Genomic DNA, 24,885 nt, shown 5'->3' on the forward strand with positions numbered 1-24,885 from the left:
TCCTCTAATGTTCTCTCAGATAACTCCTTCAACAGAGGCTCTATTGAGGCATTATGGTCTTGATTTAGAGGACAATACTCCATTATCTTCATCTACTAATTTTTCTTCTAGGGATCATTCATCAAAGCCCAAGTTCCAACTCTTCATCGCATAAATCTTCGCAAGGTGCATCTCAATTGGGACATTCCACTTACGAGAGTTATCACCTCTCAATCAAGGAAAGAATATCCACTCCAAACACAACTAAAAGTTCAAAGAAAGGCAAGCCTGGTGGCACATATGTGCAATTCATTTTTGTGTGATCCTTATATGTCTATAGTGCCCCTTCAGTCAAGCAAGGACCCATTGCAAATCACCATGGAAACCCAAATCAATACCAATATGGATTAGAAGAACACTAAGATCAGAGATGTTCCACAAGGTAATCCTTTATCTTTTGTTTCATATGAGTACGGGCTTGGTGCTTCACACTCATCTTCATATTTCCCGCCGTTTCCTCCCACTTTCAATACACATTTAAACTCCTTTACAATCAATCTAGAACCCTACTTTAGACCTACCATAGGTTATCCAATCTAAGCACACATTGTCTTTGATGCACATTTAGACTTTAGGCGAGTGTGCAATGAAAGAGGAAACACAAACATGGAGAAAGAAGGGAAAAGAATGACTGCAATGAAAGAAGAGAATGGAAGAAGAAAATCTGCACTAAACTCCAAAAGCATCCTGAATATAAAGAGTGGACTGATCAGTCCTGCACGCAGCCCAATGCATCAATAAGAGTACTGGATCAAGCTAATGATACAAGGAAGCACTAGAAGATGGAAAGGAATCCCCGAATGTCAAAGTATGCTGAAACCTATTAAAAAAAATCTCCAACCAAAGTGGAGGGGCTGCTATATATAGGCCACAACCACCAAATCTGGCCTACCAGCTGTAGTCAGCCCCAAAAATGCTGGCCAATCAGCTGTCAAAAATATGCAAACTACTTGCACAAATAAAAAATGTTGATTTCCTCATACAGGCCAATGTAAACACAGTCCAAACCACTAAAAAGGAAATGCACAAGCTGGAAAATTGTCAGCCAGTGTGAACACACCTGAAACCAACTAAGAAAGAAATACATGTTCTAAATATCAAAACACATGACAAACTGAGTGCCAAAGCTCCTGATGTCCCCGTCTAACTCGGGCTGGGACTCACAAGCAGGAGATGATTGTGCAAGACACAGAGCTACTAACACCCACTCTCAGACCCTAGAAGGGACCCAAAGGTAGAAGAAATGCCAATGCTAATGAAGATTCCACAACCGCATCGCCAATATCATCCACCTCTGAAAGAGATAGGGGGTACATGGGAACCACCAAAGGAGATGGTGGGGGATGGGATGGATTTTGTAGAATGCATCATTGATATCATCCAGCTCTAAAAGAGATAGAGGGTACACAAGAACCACCAAAGGAGATGGTGGGGGATGGGATGGAACCTATAGGATAGGTGGTTCACAATCAAGAACGGGTGCAGCTATAGAAGATTACCACAGAGGACCGTCTAGTATGAAAGGGGAATGGCGCCTATAAAGCCCTCTCTCCTGCCAACATGTCACTCAAATGGCTGCAAAAGAAGAATCCTCCACAAAAACAACCTAGTCAATAAAGACAACCAGAGAGTACAGGTCTAATAAGGCCATGAACAAAGAGGAGTGGAAAGCCCAAGTCCATAAGATGTAGGATTTGCAAAACAAAGCTCAATGGATGGTTAGGCAATACCAACAAAAATTGTCAACACCACTAATAGGGACTGAAGAAATGTCGCCAAAAGTGACTATACCCTCTGCTGAATGAAGATCCTGCAACAAATCCCCTCAAGGAGTCGTATGACTCGAAGCCATAGCCAAATGGAACGAGTGGAACAAGGCCTTGAAACACCTGAACATCGTCCCCTGACGGCCCGAAATGGAAATCACGTTCCTTGCAGTTGGAACATTCCCTGCGTGTCGTGCCACAACGTTCCCTACTAGGAGTGTTCTAGCAGGGCCGTTCCATGTTGGGTAATGAACATTCCAACAGACACTGGTCGCATGCCCCATTTGGCGGTTTGGACCATTCACTCACGTCATCAGCTTCTCTCGCTCTATCTACATCATGCGATCATACCTGCCCCGTTTACCCACTCTGTGTGACTCTACCCACCCCATCATGCAGCCAACTGCCACGCAACACGCTACCTACCCACCGCCCGGGCCTTGCTTGCAAGCTCCGTAAACTGCAGTGTACTTGAGCCTCAAGAGAGTGAGCCCTGAGTGAAAGCCCACAAGAAGAAGCAAGAGCTATGGTGGAAGGAGTAAGAGAGCAAGAGTAAAAGACACAACATGTGGGAACTCCAACCGTCACAATGTGTAACCGGCCTTTCCTTATTCAAATGTCACTGAAAGAATAAAAAACAAAGTAGCAATGATGGACATCCGCCACCTGCAATGTACAGGTGTGCGAGTACAAGTTAGTGTAACTAATACACGAGCAGTTAAACATAGGTGCCTTTAGCCCCATCCACCTTCTACTTAAAGGCGAATGTGTCCCTAGTGAGAAGAGAACGAGAAAAAAGTGACAAAGTACAAATAAACATAAAGTACAACATGATAAAGAAAATATGTCATCTCATCCTATGCCCATCATTTTCCTAAGGAAGGCAAAATGTTCCTGAGAGACTTTTAGTGAGCAGATCTGCAAGATTCTTGTCAATCAAGATCTTAACAAGCTTGTGATCCTACACAACAAGTGGATCTTGGGCCATGGGAGCATCAACTACTGTAGGCTGTCTAGCTAGCTATACGGGAGCAAGAGGCTCCTCCTAAAAGATCACCCTACATGCCTCAACTACCCGCTCAAGCTACTTATGCATCTCTTCCTCCTAGCAAACCACATCATGGTTGTGGATAACCCAACCAGTTTACAAATCCCATAGGCAATAGCCCATCTCACCTATATCCCCATAACCAAGAAAGATACATTTCATAGATTTAGGATCCAGCTTATTACGCCGCTTGTTCTTGGAAACATGACAGAATTTCTCATAACCAAAGACACGCAAATGAGCATATGATGGAGGTTTCCCAATCCATACCTCCTCTACAACCTAGCAATCAATAGCAGTGCAAGGGGACATGTTAATCAAGTGTACAATAATAGTAACTGCCTCGGCCCAAAAGTGTTACAATAAGCCCGCTTGGCTAAGCATACTACAAACTCTCTCCTAAATCATCCTGTTCATGCATTTAACAACATTATTTTCGGAAGGGGTGTAGGAAACGGTCAACAAACACTTAATACCTCGCTCATCGTAAAACTACTCAAAAGCTTTCGAGACATACTCACCCCCATTATCTAACCTTAGGTATTTCAGCCCATACCTAGACTGGTTCTCAACAAGAGCGGCCAACACTGAAAGGTAGACAAGACATCCGATTCCTACTTAATAAGATAAGCCCAAACCTTACATGAGTGATCATCAATAAAGATGACAAAGTACTCACACCACCTAGTGGCTGGCAAGACATGAAACCACATATATCCGAATGGACAAGAGCCAAGGGCTCACCCATGCACTTTATGCGTACTACGGGTCTACCTACCATATAAACGATGATCACAAGACTCAAAACGCTTAGAGTCTAGAGGCGGAAGATACTGCAAACTTGAGCTTTTTCATTCCTTTCAAAGATATGTGCTCAAGGCGAAGATACCAAAGAGATACATATGGAACTACTACCATAGCCAAAACATGGTCAACTGACCTAAATACAAGCAAGGGATAGAGCATACTAGACTTAGCACCACATGCAATAACAAGATACCCATGGGTAATTTTCCATGAAAAATCACCAAAACAAACGAAATAGCCTACACCATCCAAGGTGCCAGCAAAGATAGAGCCTTATCTTTGAAGAGTGAACATGTTGCCTAAACCAAAATGCAATTCGACATCATGAAGAGTGAACATGCTACCTAAACCAAACTGCAATTGGACATCACCAACCCAAACTATCTCCAATGCTAGATTATTATCCAAATGGACACATCCAATCATACTACGATAGGAGTGAAACCACTCTCTATGAGGGGTCACATGAAAGGAAGCCCCTGAATCTATCAACCAACACTCAATATATCCTAACAAAGCATGAATCACTTGTGAGGCATCCAAGGAAAAAGCTGCCAAAATGATATCATTAAACACATCAAGCTACACCACATTAATCTCCTCAATCTTTACACTAGACTTGCACAATGCTATGGTTATAATTCTTCTCTTGCACTTTCTCTTTTCCCTTTTTCTTGCGCTTGTCTTTGCACATTTTATGGCATTGTGGCCGAATATGACTTGCTTTCCCACAACAATGACAAGTAAGACTAAACTTACGGCCATGAGACTTACTACAAGACAGTCCATGTATCCTAGAGTGAGACCTTTGAGAGTCTCTGCCATGGCTATTTCCATCCTACCGGCCTCTCACAGTAAATGCATATGACGTATGGGAAGCATCTATATTCTTTCCGTTCATCTCTTTTGTCGAGAGGACACTCTCAACATCCTTCAATTTCAACCCATCCTTTGAGGTGTTAGCACATAGAGCCATACGATAAGTGTTCCACAACTTAGGGAAAGTACCAAGCAAAAATAAAGAATGAAAAGGATCCTAGAACTCAATCTCCTACAAAGCTAGATGGCTAATGATGAAGTGAAACTCATTCAAATGTGTAGACATAGAAGTCCCTTCCTTCATGTGAAGATTCATTAACTGTTTCAACCAATCCATTTCAAATGCAGAACTCTCCTTGTCATAAAGATTCTTAATCTATGTCCAAAGCTGATATACAGTCTAATTATCAGTCACAACATTGTAGTAAACCTCCTTAGAGAGTGATGAAGTGATAACATCGTAGTAAACTGTAGCAATAGATCAACAACCCACTATGAGCAATTAAGATGAAGAAGCTAGGAACAACCGGCACTGAAGACTGTCACAATTGCAATGTGTCAATAACCATACATGCAATAGGCATAAACATCATGCACAGGGTAGGACTTAAGGGTAAATGAAGAGAACTGCTATATGCATAATCCACTGAGCAAAGCTCAATACATAACCCAAAAGCATATAAATGCCACTGACACTACCCTGACAAACATAAGTACCAAGTCCAAGCAAAGAGATCAAATGTAAGCGTGGGAAAGAACGTGAGAATGACAATATTTTAAACTTAACCAACTCGATCAATTATCACCATGAAAATTAGGACATAGAGAGGAAAAGAGAGAGAGAGAGAACAAGGAGAGAGAGAGAGAGAGAGAGAGAGAGAGAGAGATTGAAGGATCCCGTCGTCTGAGAGCCTAGCCCTACCGCCGCCCGTCTGACTATGTGTCGTAGTCGCTGCTGTCGCCCGCCTGACCTATGTGTCGTGGTCCTGCACACCCTATCAGATGGAGCTGTGTTTCGTCGCGCCTATCTACTACCCCGTCACTTTGCCACGCCGCAGACGCCCACTAGATTCGACCATCGTGCTGTCCTATGGACCTCCTGGTCACGTTCGTCCATTTCTGCAAAGGCACCGAGTTGTTCTTAACCCTAACTCGATTGTCGTCACAGAAACCGAGCGTCTCGTCCAGGTACTCTGCATCTGCTGCCCCGCTAGCCATCTACCCTGCGTCTTGCTGCCCTTGGGCGCTACACTCAGCACGTTGTTGAGCCGAGAAGTATGAGAGAGATTCATCTTCTGGCGAGGCGTGACAGCTTCCTGCACAGATCAGAGTGCTGAGCGTCTCGTCCAGGTACTCTGCATCTGCTGCCCCGCTAGCCATCTGCCCTGCGTCTTGCTGCCCTTGGGCGCTACACTCAGCACGTTATTGTGCCGAGAAGTGAGAGAGAGATTCATCTTCTAGCGAGCCGTGACGGCATCCTGCACAGATCAGAGTGCTCATTAGTCTACACAGAGAGAGAGAGAGAGAGAGAGAGAGAGAGAGAGAGAGACACTTGTGGTCTGCACGCCTGCAACAGGGGAGACAAGCAATTTATGCTTAGCATCTAGTTCAGTGATGGAGAATCTGCAGGAGACAAATAGTCATAGCAGCTAAGAAACGTGTTTCTTTGAATTTGAAACTTACGAAACGTTTTTGAGAGTAAAAAACGTGGGCGTTTTTAACTTTCTTTATTTTTTTGGTGAGTTGGAATCCAAAACATGGTTCTTTTGACAAAAACTAATGGGCAATGTTAAACATGATGATGACGATGCATAATGACTCGTGAGGGCTCAAGATTTTGGATGAGACACTAATTTTTTTGTGATTTTGTTTAGTTATTGGACTTTTCCAATCTAGCATTTATTCTTGTCTTGAGATTTGAATATTATACGACTTTAGTCTCATTTATAAGTTATTTATGATATATTACGATTCATTCTTAATTTTGACATTTTGTCAATTTGTTTTGAAATGAGAATCATGATGTTGCAACTTGACTCAGTCCATATTATAGATAGGCTGTTTACATGTTAATTTCAATTTTCTTTGTATGATATGTATGAATCATGATGTTTGAGTTCTAAACCATAGCATAGCTTGCCCAAAGACTAACTTTGGCATAAGTGACAAGTCAATAATGGATCATGGATATGTTACGTATAATGTATTATTCTCAATTGACTCTATTATCACACTCAAGCTCAATTATCCATTCTTTGTTTAAGAGAGAGTTCCATAGAGGTTTAGAACCTCTTTCCCCTGTCAAAACTATTAAAAATCCCCATATAAAAAAACCTACATTTCTTATTTTACCCCCTCTTGAAAGAAACTTACGAAACACGTTTCTGACGTTTCGTTTCTAAACATTTCTGACGTTTCTGGCTGCTATGCAAATGGTATTGATGTGGCCTTTCTGGACCAACACTTAGGGAATGGGAAAGACCAAGTTCTACCGGATTCGGATGGCGATTCATTGGCGGAGGATTCCAAGCAGTTGATAGAAGGGGATGAGACAAGTAAACGTAAGAAGATGTCGGTTGAAGATATGCTATTATGCCCCCCAAATTTGCCTCGGCCAGAGGTCCAAGCTTCTAATCAAGGACCTGATGGGTCTCTTCAGTTCATGCTGGCCATTGCCAACCATCTTATGTCTAATTATGTACATGTTAATGAGAGTAAAGCTAACTCTTTTCCAGAAGAGGATCATGTAGTTGCAATCGTGGGAATGGAACTGGTTCTACAGCAAATTGTTGCCTTCCATGAGAGGGCAGCCATCCTTTATTTTACAGGAAGGACTCCCTTGATCACAAGGATTCGTACCAGGCTGCAGTCTATGCTTGTACATGTGCAACAATGCCAAGAAGATGCTTTAGGGCATGTGCAGGCCCCTCTTGTTGAAGAAATTTATGATGGACCCAAGGGGTTTTTTTAGGTGCTTTTTCGCTCCTCAGAAGTGCGGCCTTTTATCATGCAGCGCACCCCTTTGCTTTTGCATGGGCAGTTGGTTCACATGGTCCCTTGGAGGCCCATGGCCAAGTTTCAAGAGGTGTTGAGGCAGGCATGCCCTATTTGGGTGGAGGTGGTTGATTTCCCTGCGCATCTTTAGAGACTCCTCCCTTTGGTCCTAAGAACCTTAGGCGAGGTTGGTAGAGCCTCGACTGGCTTCCCGCAATCGGAACAAGGCATGCATACTTTGGGACACAGGAAAACCTCGCCTGACCAAAATCCGTTTTCAGGTTCCAAGACTGCAAACCTTGGTTTATGAGTTGAAATGAGGTACTTTTGCAAGACACTGTTTCAAATGTGGCCAATTGGGCCATTTCATTTCAGAATGTGACAAAAATCCGGAGGTTTTGCAACAAACTATAGATTCAGACATGGATATGCAAGAACGGCATGTCCTCCTCACACAATTCAACAGCCTCAAGCTGATTCTGAGATGCTTTCCCAACATGGTCGGGATTAAGGTAAGAAGGAGATTTCTCAAGTGGGTCTTGAGCATACTTCCATTCCGGTTGACTAGAATGTGTCTTCTTGGGAAGATTCTTGGGTTTCAATGGTTAGACGTAATGCAAGACAAGCTTCTCGTTCGGCTCCTACCCACCCATCGCCACACCCCATCACTCAAACCTTTCAACGCAGAGGTAAGGAGTTTTACATAAACCCTCAATCTTCACGTGCTCCGGCGGGGGATGATAAAAGGAATTCCAATTCTGCTTTGCGCTTTGATGCGCATGGGAGACTTGTGCCTCCTAGGGATGTTTTTTATTCATAGCAACAGCAGTTTCCTTCTCGTGCTTCGATAGCTGGTTTGCAAAGGGTAGACCTTGTCGATGTAATCTGAAGCAAGATGGAAAGGTTCCAGGCAGCTAAAGCTATAGATGTAAAAGGAAAAGAAAAAGCAGTGGTTTAGTAGTTTTCTCTTTTTCGATTTATTATGAGAATTGCTTTGTGGAATGTGAAAGGTATCTCTTCGAGCAGCAAGCAGTATCGGTTGTGGAAAGTTGTGTTTGCTAGAAAGCTCCTTCTACGGCAAGGGAACGTTGTCAACTTTGGGATGACATGCACTGTCTTTCCATGACTCATCAAGGTTTTGTCATGGGCGACTTTAATGCATGTCTATCTGGGGATCAGGCTTCTTCTCTGCATTCAATTATGGATGGTCCTGAGCGACAAGCTTGGGATGCCCTTGCAGCCGGATCTTTGAAGCAGGACATGTGGTCCTAGATGTATCCATCACAATCTGATTATACCTATCGATCTTTACAACATCCTAACAACTGGGCCAGACTAGATCGGATATATATTTGTTAGAGTGATTCCTTTCTTCCGGCAGTTATTGACATATGGGTGGAACGACAGCATGTCTTATCAAATCGCTACCCTTTGGTCTTGAAAATGACCCATAGACATGTTCATGTATTTAAGGCCCTTCTTACTTAGTTGCCACTTTGTTTTAATCAATCTTTTCTGCAACAAAATCAGTTTTTGGAATATGTTCAGTAACTAATCACTTCTTTTAGCTTGAAGGTCCTATCTGGAGGGAGGGACGCATGGGCCATTTTTAGGGATAATGCCAGACAGTTATCTCGTCAATATGGTATTCAGCATGCTTCCTCTTTACGAAGTGAATTGCAGAATGTCCAATCTTTATTGGCCCACTCCTTGTCTCTAAGTCAATCAAGGGATTCTAATGATGACTTGCTCATATTCATTGAATGGTTGAAAGGCAAGGTTCATTCTCTTCAGGAAGAGGAATATGCAGAATACAAACTGCTAGCTAGAGCTAAGCTTTATACGAAAATAACTGTCAATCCCATCAATACTTTTCTCGCCTGCACCAGAAATATGCCCGGGAGAATATTGTGTGCTTAATGGATGAATAGGGTATTATGGTAATTGATCTAGCCTCCATCATTCGTATGTGTGTCGACTTTTATAAGTCCTTGCTGGGTCTGCAAGAGAATTTTTCTCATGCTGTACTCGCTGCTCGCCAATATATTTGCGAGTTGGTAAGCAACCAGGTCAAACCAGAATGGGTGGACTTAATGGAGGCGGATATTTCAGAAGATGAAGTGAAAGAAGTGCTATCCCACCTACCCCAAAGGAAAAGCCCTGGTTGGGATGGGCCTCCTAATGAGCTCTTTTCAGCTAATGTGCAGCAACTTAAAGACCCATTGACTCGCCTGTGTCAACAAGTGTGGAATTCTAGTATTATGCCATTAGATTGGAAGATTGATGTCATTTGATTGTTGCCCGACGTTCCCTCCCCAACCTCTTTGAAACAATGGAGACCTATTTCCGTTATGGGTTCGTTATATAAAATTTTCTCAAAAATCATTGCCAACAAATTGCAAAAAAATTTCCGCACCTGGTTCATCCACACCAATATGTTTCATTAAAGGCCGCAATATAATGCATAACATCTTGAATGTTCAATTGGGAATTGACTATGCTAAAGCTTCAAGACCGTATGTAATTATGCTTCAGCTCGATATTGAGAAGGCATTTGATCATGTTAGCTGGTCTTTTTTGCGGCAATTATTGTCTACAATGGGATTTGGCCCTCGCATGGTTTCTCTTATTGACACTATTGGTCAGGGAGTTGTGGCTCGTATTGCTCTTAATGAAGGGATCACGAAAGAAATTGCCTAATCTCGGTCTCTTAGGCAACGCTGCCCTCTCAGCCCTTTGCTGTTTGCTTTGGTCACTCACCTGATGCTCTCCTTGCTGGATAAGTTGGCTAATCAAGGTGAGATAGTTGGCTTGTCTCTTCCCAGTGCTACGATCAATCTGTGAGAGTGCGCAACGGAAGAAGAACACGAACACCGAGGAGGAGAGAGAGAGCAGAAAATGAAGGAAGAAAATCTGCACTGACTGAAATGAATGCTGAATACACAACTGTGGACTGATCAGCCCCTGCACGCAGCCCGAAGCGTCAGTGAGGGCACCAGATCAGGCTGATGATGACGGCAGCACCGAAGACGGAGGAAGATGACGGAGTCGGAGTGTGCACCTGCCAAACAAGGAGGGAACATGATAATACAACTGACTGCCAAGTGGGAAATGGCTATAAATAGCCAAAAAACCCAAAAACTGGCCGACCTGAAATTTGAGGCCATAAATATGTCCGACCAGCATTTAATGCTGATCCGACCAGCATTTAATGCTGGTAAAAATGCCATGAATGCTCAGAAAAATCCCGGAAAGGATGGACAATGTCCGGCAGGTGAGGCAGGCTGAAGAATGCAGAAACTGCCCCAGGAAATGCACATAAAATCCCGACCGGAGGAGAAAATGCACTGAAATGCAATAAATTGAGTGCTCTAGAATGAGCTACCTCCTCCGTCAAAACAAGTGATAGACAAGTCAGAGCTCCTAAAGTCCTCGTCTGACTCAGACTGAGGCTCACAGGCAGGAGATGACAAGGCATGACAAACATGACTGCTAACACCCCCTCTCAGATCCTGGATGTGGCAGAAGGCCAAGGGAGAAACGGATCCTGGGGTGGCAAGAGGAATGCCAAGGTCAATGAAGTCCGTCGATGTAGACTGCTGCTGAAGAAACTCCTCACGATCCTGGGAAGCCCCCCCTAAAACAGTAGGGGCCAGGAAATCCACAGCCGCATCACCGAGATTGTCCCCCTCTGAAAGGGATGAGAGGTACGAGGAAACCACCGGAGGAGAGGGTGGGGGATGGGAAGGAACCTGTGGAATAGAAGGTGCACAAGCGAGAACGGGTGTAGCAATAGACTGCCTCGGAGGACCCTGCATCAAAGAAGGGGAATGGAGCCTGTAAAGCCCGCTCTCCTGGCAACCTGTAGATAAGACAGCTCCTGTAAGAGAATCCTCAATAACAACGGCATGCTCGGTGAAGATCACTCATGTGCCAAGCCTCGTAAGGCCATAAACTGAGAGGAGGGGAAGGCCCAAATCCAGAACATGTAGGGCTTGTGAAAAGGAGCTCGAAGGTCGGTCGGTAAACAAAGGCAATGTGCCAACACCACTAATAGGCACCGATAAAATGTCATCAACAGTGACTGAACCCTTTCATGGACGGAGATCCTGTAACAAATCACCTCGGGGAGTCATATGACTCGAAGCACCACTGTCCACTAACCAAGGCTGCGCAAAAGACACTGCAGCCACGGAAGAAGGATCCTCCTCCAAAGCATGGATATGAAGGAACACTAACTCATGGGTAACAGCTGGTGTAGAGATAGAAGAAGGCTCCGATGTAGATCCACCCTTCGCTCCCGAACGAAGGTGAGGGTACTTCTTCCAACATTTCGCCTCTGGATGTGTCCCTTTCCCACAGTGTGGGCACTTCGGTCTCTCTGAATCTGAGTCAGAGCCTGAAGAACTGTCCTTCTTCTTAGCCTTTGACTTCATCTGCTTCTTCTTCTGTCCTCCCGAACCTGCAACAAAGGCTCTAGTGGAGTCGGATCCACTAGTACTGACCTCTCTGAGTCGCTCGTCATGCTCCAAGACAAGCAGGGATAGCTCCTTCCATAGAAGCTTCTCACGGGTCCTCGATGTAAGAAGGCTGGTGTAGAAGACATCAAACCGAGGCGATGGCAGCTGAGTCAAAAGAATCATAGCCATGTCTTCAGAAGATATCGTCCGACCGAGGGATGCAAGCTCATCCCTCATATCCTGTAATCTGTTGATGTGGTCCTTCATGGAAGGACTATCATCAATAGCGAGCATCCGCAACTTCTTTTCGAGAGATATCCGGTGGGCAAACGTCTTTTGTTGATAGAGAGACGCGAGCTTTCTCCACACGTCTGCTGCAGTCTTCAACCTGTGAACATGAACAAGGACAAAATCCTGCAAACTCAGACAGAGGAAAGATCTGGCTCTAGAATTGAGCCGATCCCATAATGCTGCACGATCCATAGATGTCCCATCTGCGGGATCCACCTTAGGCAGGGGAATAGGAACAGAAACAAGCTCCCAAAGATCGAAGGAGTCCAAGATACACTCCACCTTGCAGGACCATAGAGAAAAGTTGGAGCCATCCAACCAGTCCTCTTTGGGCAGCTGAGGAAGAGCAGGTACCTGTACAGGGGGTACCAAAGGCTGCATCTTCGGCCCACTAGAAGGGGATCGCCGAGATACATGAATAGAAGGGGGACGGGAAAGAGAAATAGACTCCGGACGACGGTCCTCGTGATAGAAATCACGCCTCCGTTCAGATGAGTGTCGAGACAAAAGCTCGTCATCTGAGTCATCAAAGCCCGTAAACTGATGAGAAGACATCTTCCAATCTGCAAAACACCAAACACCAAAGAAAACTGTGCCGAAGCCGAAGTAGGACCAGCAGTCTGGTCACCAACCACCAAAACACAGGCTGTGATAGCCTACAAACACCTGGAGCTGCAAAACGCAAGGACATCTGATGAAGATCACCAGAACAAAAGCCGCCAGCACCAAAACGCAGCCTGGGAGTGTGTCGCCAGCAGGAGATGAGCCACTAGGAGTGGAAACGACCACCAGATCTGCAAAACGCAGCCTGATGATGTGTCGCTCAGCTGAAAGAGGGGCCGCGGATGGAAAACGCAAGCAGGAGTCGGTTGATGACGTGGCAGCCTCGGGAGTAGTCATCTGCAGCAAATGCAAGAAGAATGGCCACTTGGAGGGGCCGCCAAGGCAATTGGAGATGACGCGACAGCAGCAGAAGAGGGGTGAGGTATCTCTCCACAAGGTTAGGTCCTCCGAGCTCTCAGTCAGGCGATGATACCATGTGAGAGTGCGCAACGGAAGAAGAACACGAACACCGAGGAGGAGAGAGAGAGCAGAAAATGAAGGAAGAAAATCTGCACTGACTGAAATGAATGCTGAATACACAACTGTGGACTGATCAGCCCCTGCACGCAGCCCGAAGCGTCAGTGAGGGCACCAGATCAGGCTGATGATGACGGCAGCACCGAAGACGGAGGAAGATGACGGAGTCGGAGTGTGCACCTGCCAAACAAGGAGGGAACATGATAATACAACTGACTGCCAAGTGGGAAATGGCTATAAATAGCCAAAAAACCCAAAAACCGGCCGACCTGAAATTTGAGGCCATAAATATGTCCGACCAGCATTTAATGCTGATCCGACCAGCATTTAATGCTGGTAAAAATGCCATGAATGCTCAGAAAAATCCCGGAAAGGATGGACAATGTCCGGCAGGTGAGGCAGGCTGAAGAATGTAGAAACTGCCCCGGGAAATGCACATAAAATCCCGACTGGAGGAGAAAATGCACTGAAATGCAATAAACTGAGTGATCTAGAATGAGCTACCTCCTCCGTCAAAACAAGTGATAGACAAGTCAGAGCTCCTAAAGTCCTCGTCTGACTCAGACTGAGGCTCACAGGCAGGAGATGACAAGGCATGACAAACATGACTGCTAACACAATCTTTGGCAAATGATTATTTCATGTTCCTTAAGGCTAACCGCACTAATTTTAATCGGGCAATGGTGGCGTGGAATCTTTTTGCTTTGGCATCTGGTCTTCATATTACTACTCTGAAATCTACACTTCTATCCTGTACGGAGACTGATCTGCAGGCCTTGGTCTGGCATGGAATTGTAATCTCAAAAGGAAATATCACCAGACACTTGGGATATCCTATTGGTGTGGAGGTAGCACCCCGAGCCTTATTGGATTGGATGGCCTCTCGAATTCATGACAAGTTCATGCACTAGAAATCTCAAGGCTGGCCTTTACATGTCAGACTGAAAGTTGCTCAAAGTATTATGATCAATATGATATCATTCTTTTTGCCACTGCTTCCCTGGACTCAGAAGTCCCTTTTGTAACCAGTTCAGCCTATCAGGTTCATGTTGTGAAAAAAGAAGGGGAACTGTTTGGGCCAGGTCTGGATTTCGTGGCAGCATGTAACTACGCATAAACAAATGGAAGAAGCAACTTTGCTGGATGTTAATTTGCGTATGAAAGCCTTGAGGTTGGCCCTTTTGTTGGCGCTATGTGTACAGAGTCATCCTTGGTCAGACATTGCAAAATTTTTCATTGAGAAGATTGGCATCTCCCATGGTAACACGGTCATTCGTCCCTCCTGGTGGCATGTGCTTAATTCCTTGAGGCCTGTCAAGATCACCTAGTCTTTTCTCCTTTCTAATTTGATTGCATCTTGGTAGGAGATCTTACATTTTTCAGTTTGGCACCCTCCTGAGATTCATAAGGATGTGAACTCGCTGCAAGGAGAAGTCTTGGCCTCCTCCAGATTGTTAGATTGGCCGGACAAAGATTTGCACAAACTCAAGTTTAATCGGATGGCTCGTTTGGGGTTGTAGACAGTTTTTGACGGTGTTATACCTGGGCAGTCCCGGCTTTACTCTTTTCGACGTATTCGTCAACACTTTTGGCTACCCCGAGGATATGGTGATATCTGGTCATCCATACAAGTCAAACTTCACAGGTTCTCTCTTTTACCAGTGATACAGCGATTGTATCCATGGCATGACTGAAAGTTTGTGATACCGGATGATTTTGAGAAGAGGTCTACTAACCAGATATACCATCATATGGTGGAGGCCAAGAGATGGGTCACTACAAAGGTGAATAAACTATGGCATATTAGGGATGGTAAAAAGAAATGGCAGGAAATATTCCTTCAGCTTTGGAAGTCCAAGGTTCCCTATCAGGGGAAAGTCTTCTTGTGGAGACTGTTGATTGATGGTCTTCCAACTGGAGAGGTGTTGCATGCTCAAAAGATCTCTACTGGTCGTTGTGTATTCTACACTACATGTGATGAAACATTACTTCATCTTTTTGCCTCTTGTCCAGTTGTGCGACAGATCTAGTGTTATTTCTCGCGTATGGCTCTCAGCGACTCAGCTACACATAACAGACCGTTCATGGATTATGGGAAAGCTGCCCGCCATGCCTTCTTTGCATTCCGATTATTCCTATTTGTTCCAGTTCCTGAGATGGACTGCCTTGTGGCATATCTAGCGTACTTCGAATGCCTTTATTTTTTATTCGGTCTCGAGCATCCATGGTCATGTGGCCCGTATTCGAAGTTTAGTACTATGGCAGATTTCTTCTATGATATCAGCTGACCTCGTTCTTCCTGACATTGCTGCCCCCGGGCTGGCTATTGTTCACTCTACACCAGCAGTGTGATTTTCTCTTTGTGTTAAAGTCCCGATAGTCTTTCGTCACTTTCTGGAGAACCTAATGGTCTAATGTAACAGAATGTAATGGATTTAGTGAGAATGCTAACTAGATGGTCTGATGTATATATTTTTCGGAGAGAGAGTTCTAAGCCGACCTGATGGTCTGATATAAAATATTTACTTAATTCAATTATCTTTCCGGAAAAAAAAAAGAGAGAGAGAGAGAGAGGAGTCGACACCACATTGAGAGGAGAACCAGCCCCTCCCCCTTTACAATAATTTATTAAAACAAAACCACAAGCACTAAGTGTTTGAACCATATACAAAAGTGATGATTTGCTGCAATTCTGAAAATTAGGGTTTTGAAACCCTAATTTCTACAAACTCTGCGCAACAAATTGAATTTTTTTTTAGTGCTTGGATTAGATCAAAATAAGTAAAAAGTGTTTCTTAGATGAGAGATAGATAGGAGAGTACAAAGTATATGGTTGAAATTTCAGCATGAGAGCTTATTCCAAATGAAAAGAGAGACCTCCCATATATAGGTGTGCGGCACATATCCTCTTCTAGATACCACATACCACTTTTCTAGAGAAAAAAACTTTTAAACCTTCTACTCTAAAAATCTCTCAAATGGTTAAAAATTTGAGATAGCTATTAAAGACAAAATTATTCCTTACAAAATTCCATAACCTTTGACATAAACAGAATTTCCATTTGAGTAACTTCCAAAAATAGTAACCTCCTAAATTTTAGGAGTCGCTAAATTTAGCTTTTGGAAAGCTTCACTATATATGTTCATCGGTTCATGGTTTGTTTCTTCGATCATGAGCATTTGTTTTCACTTTCTGAAACCACTCATTATATGGGCTTCTAGTCAATGTGACTATTTGACTGTAAAAGTCTTAATCATCAAAGCTTTCTGGTCAATTTGATCACCTAACTAAAATTTAAAATTCTCTTAGGCATCTCATCAATGACGACCCAAGTATAATTATAGGTCATTCTAGCTATTGGCCACCCTTAAAAAGAAAAATGAACATTTAATGATATTTTGAAATAATTAAAGAATAAAAATCACCTTTTAAGGTACATAAGCATCAAATTAATACAAAAGGTTTGCTACATCTCTCCCTCTTAATATTTGTCTTGTCCTCCAAACGTTGCTTGAAGTATTTCTGATCCTACAGCTTCTTTAAAAGCTGCAAGTATTTCTCGATAGTCTTTAAAATACTCTTTTGGCATCCATTTAGAATCTAAATGAAAGTAATTTTTAAATTTCAAAATGAATCTTTTTAAAATGTTTCTTCCACATTTCCTGATCATATAAAATACTATTTGCTCTGGTTAAAGTATCTCCTCCTATTCATCTACTTCAGGTGGATCCTCTATTATAGGTTGAAATAGTGAAGGCCCTTCGTAAGGCTTCAAAAGATGGATATGAAAAGCATTGTGAATTCTCCAATGCTCTCAAAGTTGTAACCTGTGACAAACATTATTAATCTTTTCAATGACTTGGGATAAAGGCTTGTTAAGACTTTTTAAACGAGCTTTACCAAATTTCAAGCACACCTAATCTCCTTATAAAATCAATTGCCTTTAATACTTATCTTCTACTTTCTTTTGTTTTTCTTGAGATCTTTAAATAGCTCGTCTAACTTGGACAAAGGTTGTATCCATATCACGCACAGATCCATATCACGCACAAACTCATTGGCATGAAATATCTCCTCCTTGGTTTTGTGAACATGTAATAAGAGTGGTTTTCCATATATGATCTCAAATGGTACTTTATCTGTAGAAGTATAAATTGTGTTGTCATAGATGTATTCTAATAAAGACAAATACTTTTTCCATTGCCGGTTGGCTTCATGGCAATAGTACTTTAGCATATCAAATATTGTGAGATTGGCTATCTCACTTTGACCATCTTTTTTAGGATGGTAAAAAGAAGAAAATGTAAGCTTTATACCCAAATTTTCAAAAAGAGCTTTCCAAAAGGGACTAGTGATCCATGGATCTCTATCACCTATGATAGATTGTGGTAACCCATGATACTTAAAGTTTTGTTGAATAAATATTCAAGCCATATATTGGGACTTAATAGTCTTCTTGACTGGAATAAAATAAGCCTATTTGTATTGAACCTGCCATCAATAGACAGTAGACCATATGCCATCATTATCGTTTGCTGATTTTGGTAAGCCAAAAATAAAATCCATAGCAAAGCTTTTCCAAGGTTTGCTCGGATTGGTAATGGTTGCAAAAGCCCTGCGGGCTTTTGATGATCAAGCTTAATCTTTTAGCACACAATATATTATTTTGATAAATTGTTAAATGTCTCCATCGAAGACTTGGCCAAAAGAAATACATTTCAAGTACCTTGGTTGTAGCCAAAATACCACAATGAGCCATGTACGGAGCCACATGACATTCTTCCATTACTTTAGGTCTAGAATCCTTAGTAACGCATAACTTATTCTCCATCAAAAGAAATCCATCTTTGATAACATAGAAGTTTACCCCTTTACCAAGTTGTAAACTCTCCCAGATCATTTTAAAATCTTCATCAAAAAGCATACATGTCCCTCATACTAGAGAAATCTACATGATGAATCATGGACACTACATGAATCTAAGATTTTCTTGACACAGCATCAACTACTTTGTTTTGCTTTTCAGAAATATCCAGTATTTGAAAGTTAAATAGAGCTAAATAATTGGCCCATCAAATATGCTTTTCAAAAATCTTTGATTGATTCAAAAAATGTCTCAAACTCCTTTTTATAGATAGTAGCATTTCTTTTTGCATTTTGCAACCTTCTGCTTGCATAAGCAACCGCATGTCCTTCCTGCTTTAAGACTGCACCAATGCAATCTCTTGAAGCATCACATTCCACAAGGAAAGGTTTTGACAAATTAGGTGTAACCAAAGCAAGTCCTTTTTGTGATATAGAACTTTGGAGCTTCAAAAGCTTCCTTTTCTAGTTTGGTTCATCGAAATGCCACTACTTTCTTGGTTAAATCAAGCAATGATTCAACAACCACTGCAAACCATTTAATAAATCTCCTGTAATAAGAGCATAATCCGAAGAAACTTTGAACTTCATGAACACTAGTCAATTCTAGCCATTCTACAATAGCCTTGACTTTTTCTGGATCCACCCAAATCCCATCTTTAGATACAATATGACCCAAGTAGTAAATCTCTTCTAGAAAAAATTCACTCTTTTTACCATTTACATAACGTTTGTGTTTGTGGAGTTCTTGAAATACTATTTTCAAGTATTGCTTATGCTATTCTTCATCTTTTAAATGAACCAAAATATCATCAAAGAAAGTACCTGTAAACTTTCGATGTGCATTAAAGATTCTTTCCATCATTCTATTAAAGATTACAAGAGCATTGGTAAGACCAAATGGATAGTAGCACAAGAAACTTATACAAACCGCAGGTTGTCCTGAATGTTGTTTTATGAATATCTTGAGAAACAATCTTTATCTCATGAAAGCCACTCTTCAAGTCAATCTGGCTGAAACTTTGGATCCATCCAATCTATCCAAGATATCATCAATTCTTGGAATAGGAAACATATTCTAAATTGTAATTTTGTTGAGGGCCCTATAGTCCACACACATGCATCAAGATCCATCTTTCTTCTACACTAAGAGGACTAGAGAGTAAAAAGGTGAGAAACTAGATCTTATTCGACCCTTCTTCAAGAGCTAATTCACTTGCTTCATGATCTCCTCTTATTGTGTTAGACTCATACGATAGGGTGGCCTATTTGGAGGTAAGCTCCTAGGAATGAGATCAATGTGACGATCTTCTGGCCTATCTCGTGGTAGCTCGTTAGGTAAAGTATCTGCAAAACAATCTTCATACTTCTTTAAGAAACTCATTCAATCCTCACTCATATCTGAGATGGACTCTTCAATTCTAGACTCTTTGTTAGAATCTTTGACAAAAATTAAGTATAAGGAAATAGACATTTTCATTGCTTTATAAATTTGTACATGGGATAATATGGAAATAGAATTTTCTTCCACTCCCACATCAAAAGATACAATTTTACCTTTGAAAGGTTTTGATTCCAATCAATGGTTGGATCTATTCTTCTATGCCAAGGTATTCCTAATACAACATCACAATGACCAAGACCTCCCATGACAAGACTTTCATAATCTACATAATCTCCTATCTCAATTCGTAGTTTCCCAATAATGGGAGTAACTTTGGACTCCATTCCTTAAAAAGCAACACCTAACATTCCTAGTGTTTCAAATCTCTCCTTTCATGGATATAGAGCTTGAACAATCCGAGAATGGATATAATAATATATAGCCCCTATATCAAAGTGAATAAGAACAGGTTGATTAGCAATCTTACCCCAAGCCATAAAAAGCTTCCCTTTCTTTGACGGAGTTTCATCCTATTGCAAGGATTCCTTAGGTACAACATTTGCTTGAGGTGTCTTTTAGGATTGATTTTGTTTATTTGCCTTATTAGGACATTAACCAGCCATGTGTCCTTTTTCTTCACAAGAGAAACATCGTCCTTCTCTTGTATATTCTGCTAACTGCTGATACATTAGCTTCTTTTTGGATGGCAAAGGTGGTCTATCTCCATTCTTATCCTTTGATTTTTATCTATTTAACTTTTTTTTTGCCAAACATCTTGATCTTCTTCCTTTGTGGTTCTTCTTTTGAGGATTTACCAAGCATCCATGGCATATGCAATCCTTTAGCTTCTGAGGCCGCATCTTGGGCTGCTACCAAAGTATCATGCTTTGTCATCTTGACAGCTCACCATACTATCGGATATAATCCATGAATAACCTTTCTCATCTCCATATTGAAAAGAACTTCATTAAGAGATGTAAATTTAAGAGAAACAGCTGCAAACCTTTTGATATATGTTTCAACATCGTCTCCATGGCTTTGCTTTAGCTCATCCCATTCTTGTTGCACATTGGTTTCAAAGAATAAAGCCACACAAACTTTTTGTTGAACATCTCCTTAAACTCTTTCCAAGACTTAGGTTCCTTTCCCTCTTGAACAACTTTGAGACACCAATTCAAAGTGGCATCCTTCAGATGCATTTTACCTATTCTAATTTTTTATTTTTCTATATAATCTTCACCACCAAAAGCAACATCAAACTGTCTAGTACAAGACAGCTTTCTGAGAATCTCTCTTACCATAGAAAATGTCAAACTTGACGCTCTTCTCTCCAAGCTTGAAGTCTCTTTTAGCATCGTTTTCCTTTACTAAAAGCATCTTTGGAAATTCAGCTACCATGGAAATAGCCGGTTCTTTGACTTTCTCCGTGCCCTTCTTCATAGAGGGATTCTTGGAACAAGAGAAGACAACTTATGTATGATGAGACTTTGAAGTTACCGCCTGGGTGAATCCTTGAATGATAGCTGATATATTTCCTTCCATAGACTTAGTTGCATCGATAACATTGATACCTTTCACACTAAGATAGGCCTTCACAGCCGTAGTATCATCTGTCTCAAGAGCCTTCTTGGTAAGGAAATCTTCAAAGACCTTTGCTCCAATCCGTGCTTTAGCCCTTCTCTCCATTAAAGCTTGAATTTTTAGATCTCCATTAAAGCTTGAATTTTTAGATCTTTGAGATGGATATCCACCATCACACCAACCATCCTTCTCAATTCATCTTCACTTTGAAGTTTGATATGAGTTTGATAGAGCCTATGAAAGGTATTAGAGCAAACACCCCCATGTTGTCGAAAGGAGATTGATAGATAATTAGTCGTCTGGAATCCATAGGTGTAAGACTAAATGCATATGCATTCAATGGGCTATTTCAAGGACAAGACCTATCCAAAACTATTTAGGTTTAAAAAATATTTACAAGGATATAGACTTGGAGGTCCTTCAGCAAGAGAAGGGGAGCAAGAGGGAAGTAGGGGCTAGATAGCTGCAGCAATCTCATATGAGTGGCTTGCACCTCCTCACCGTAAGCCCGTGCCATGGGGCTTTGGTTGGGCAGCCCAATTTTCACTATTGTGAGTCCTCATGAAGATAGCACGCAAAGTCAAAGCCCCTTCCCCCCCCCCAAAAACGAGACACTTTCTTCATGACTCAAGAGGGTGGCCGATAAGCATTGGATAGAGGGCAATAGGGCTTAGCTTTCCCTTATCTTCCTTGGAAGAGGACCAAGGACGTATTTCCACATTTTTGTCTACTTCAATTTACTACTGCATGCAAATTATGTGCTTTGGATGGACCAACCACTAATTTATGCTGAAATATTGGACTGGAGAATAGTATAATATTGGAGTATTTGATAGTAAAGTGGCTGCAGATGTCCCATGTGGCCATACAAAGTGTTGTGATGTAGTTTTGCAATGCTAATAGATGTCATTGTTGTTTCAACAGCAAGTAAAAATGTTTTTTTTTTTCTTTTGGTATTAACTTGTTAGACAATCCATCTCATCTAAAGATCATCCAATTTTTTATGAAGCTACATTTTACTAATCCACAAGTTGAATGGACACATATTGACAATATTTGTTACACCAATTGGCAATTTCCAAGATCTATAGATCAGCCTTGTGATGAAGCTGTACATAATAATGCAAAGCATCCTAGGCACATGGACCACATTTTGCATGTCTTTTCTAAGCATGTGCTCACAACATCAAAAAAAGGCATCATTTTAATGTGGTTATAGTAGCAAAACTGCCAATGGCATTGAAAGGTTGGAGGCTCGAGCCAACGTCAATTGTCTTGTTCCGATCTAAAATTGTATGCTCCAGGACCAAATGTCATTGTGTTTTGTAGTAAAAATAATGTTGACTAATGTCTTAGTTACACTAAGCAACTAAGTGAGCAGTTTATTTATTAAGTAATCTCGTGGCTGGTACATTTCTCTACAGTCATGTCAGAGAGATCAGGCAGATAAGAATGAATGCAGTGGACGCTGTTGCAATGGCAATTAATTGGCCATCAAGTACATGGAGCAGTGTTTTACTAAACTGAAACATGAATATAGAAACTAAGAGTATGTACACACCATTATTTGACCTGGAAACAGCTTTTCAGTCACAGTAAAAAGCCATATGGTTTATGTGACTTCCCATGCAAGGTTCTTAGCCTTTTTTCTCCGTAAATGGCAAATGTATTAAATACTAAACGAACTACATGTCCGGCGAAGAAACTGAAGAAACCGCAGCATCCCAAGAAGGCAAATCATCCCTGGAAATGAGGCTATCCAGCCTGGCAATGCAAGACATCAGTGCATAATCTCTAGAATGTGCCTCACTCTTTGCAAGTGCATACCTGCTTGAATAGAAATGAAATGGATCTTGGGTTGGCCTGTCAAGATGGACATGAAATTGTCCTGGGAGTACAAAATGGTATGCATATCCGTTGTCCATTTATGCAGAGATGCACACAATGGATGGTCAATGCATGTGGGATGCACAGTCCTAAGTAGTCCCCACTCCTTACAATATTATTTGCAGCGACCCTTCCGGAAACCATGGCAGAGCAAGGGGAGGAGAGGCCTTACTTTGAAGAGAGCAGCAGCCCCAGGGTGTGGAAGGAGGAGACAAGGTGGGAGGCCATGGCGTGGTCGAGGTAGCTCCACAAGGTGCGGATAGAGGGCAGGCTGCTACCGGAAACACAGACAGCGACCATGGTGTGGCCGAGCTCGACGCTAGGTGTGGGAATGCCCGCATCCAGCAGGTAGTTGGCCACATCCACGGCCCACAGCAAAGGCGGGTCGCTGCGTTCTGCCGCCGCTCTGGTGATGTCCACCACCTTCTGCATCGTCGGGTTGTTGATGATGATGTCGTGACCACTGGCATTGCTGTCCATGTCCACCTCCATGGCAGCCATCATCTCCTTCCTTTCGTGCTTTGAATCACTAGGCCTAGTTTAAGGAATCTCGTCGCAACCATACTTCTATGCTATCTATACTATGTCCTAATTCAAGAATCGAGAAAACAAGCCTGCAAGTTTGGCATGTTCACAAGCCTAACATGTGTGCACGCACGTATGTGTGCATGTGTACCATGGAGGCATGGTGTGCTGTTACCTAGTCATTCAATTTCCTTCCCTTCTCTCTCTATATCTTTCTCATTAGACACATCAATTCTCCTAAATCAACTCTCTCTCTCATTGCTACCACAAAAGCGCTCCGAGTATATGTTGTAGGCTTGCTAAATGCCTCTTTTGATGAAAGTGGTACCATAGGAGACGAAGATTCACTCTATTTGCAAGTGATGTAAATCTCTTTCTCTCTCTCTCTTTTTCCAAACACTTATACTATATTATAATTGAAGACAACACCAAATGAAGGTTATATGGTATGTGCATCATGTTGCTAAACCTAACACCTCTCTCTCTCTTTCTTTCTCTCTTCCATGTCTTATTAGGTGTTATCTCTCTCTCTCTCTCTCTCTCTCTCTCTCTCTCTCTCTCTCTCTCTCGTTTAGGAGTCCTCGTTGATCACCTCTTGAAAGGTGGAGCAAGAGATGAGAGCACAAGCGAAAGCAAGAGCTATGGAGTTCAAGCAAGAGAGAACAAGACAGTATGAGGGAATTCCAATAACCACAATGTGTGACTTGCCTTTCATTATTCTATTGTCATAAAAAGTATAAAAAGTAAAGTGACAATGATGGGCGGCCAGCACCTGCATTGTACATATGTGCAAGCATTGTATACAAAGTAAATATAGGCGGCTAGGCACAAGCAACCTTTAACCTCCAACAACCTCCCACTTAAACACCTCTGGCAAAAACGAAGACATAGCTAGAGGTTGACTTCCTACCATCTGCATGTCCTACATAATCAGAGTTAGTGTAGCCTATGACTCCATTATCCCACCACCATAATGAATGCACATATTTGCCGTGCCTTTAAGGTATCTCATGATACCTTTCATTGTATCCTAATGTCGCTAGCCAAGTGTTGCCATATACAGCCACCACTACCACAGCAAATAATATATTAAGTCTAATGGCTATCATGGCATACATTAAGCTATCCACTATGGATACATACAAGATCATGCCTATATAAGCCTTTGCATTATCTAATTGGGAACAAACTGCCTAATTGACCTTCACATGAGAAGGTAACAAGTAGCCAATAGGCTTACCACTTTGTATATAAAATTGCTCCAAGTACTCTTTGGATGTACTCCTTCTAGGATAGGAAGAGAAGTCCCTTACAGCGATTGTGCATAATATGCATACCAA

At 42.1% G+C, this 24,885-nt stretch overlaps 1 protein-coding gene across 3 annotated transcripts in view; it reads right to left on the bottom strand.

The window, feature by feature from the left end:
* Positions 1-23,621, bottom strand: part of LOC148015665 (mediator of RNA polymerase II transcription subunit 33A-like) — a 139,814-nt gene extending 116,193 nt beyond the window's left edge. For 2 of the 3 annotated variants that reach the window (XM_087665734.1, XM_087665732.1), the window contains exon 1: positions 23,193-23,620. In XM_087665734.1, coding sequence (XP_087521860.1) covers positions 23,193-23,524 — 332 coding nt within the window. In that variant the 5' untranslated portion in view covers positions 23,525-23,620. Of the gene's footprint in view, positions 1-23,192 lie in introns of all 3 variants that reach the window. The other variant, XM_087665733.1, reaches the window with a different exon arrangement.
* Positions 23,622-24,885: the final 1,264 nt, after the last annotated feature.

The sequence above is a fragment of the Lygodium microphyllum genome, chromosome 24 (genome assembly GCF_053477565.2).
Source record: "Lygodium microphyllum isolate KBCC chromosome 24, Lygodium_microphyllum_v1.1.10, whole genome shotgun sequence".
Taxonomy (NCBI): domain Eukaryota; kingdom Viridiplantae; phylum Streptophyta; class Polypodiopsida; order Schizaeales; family Lygodiaceae; genus Lygodium; species Lygodium microphyllum.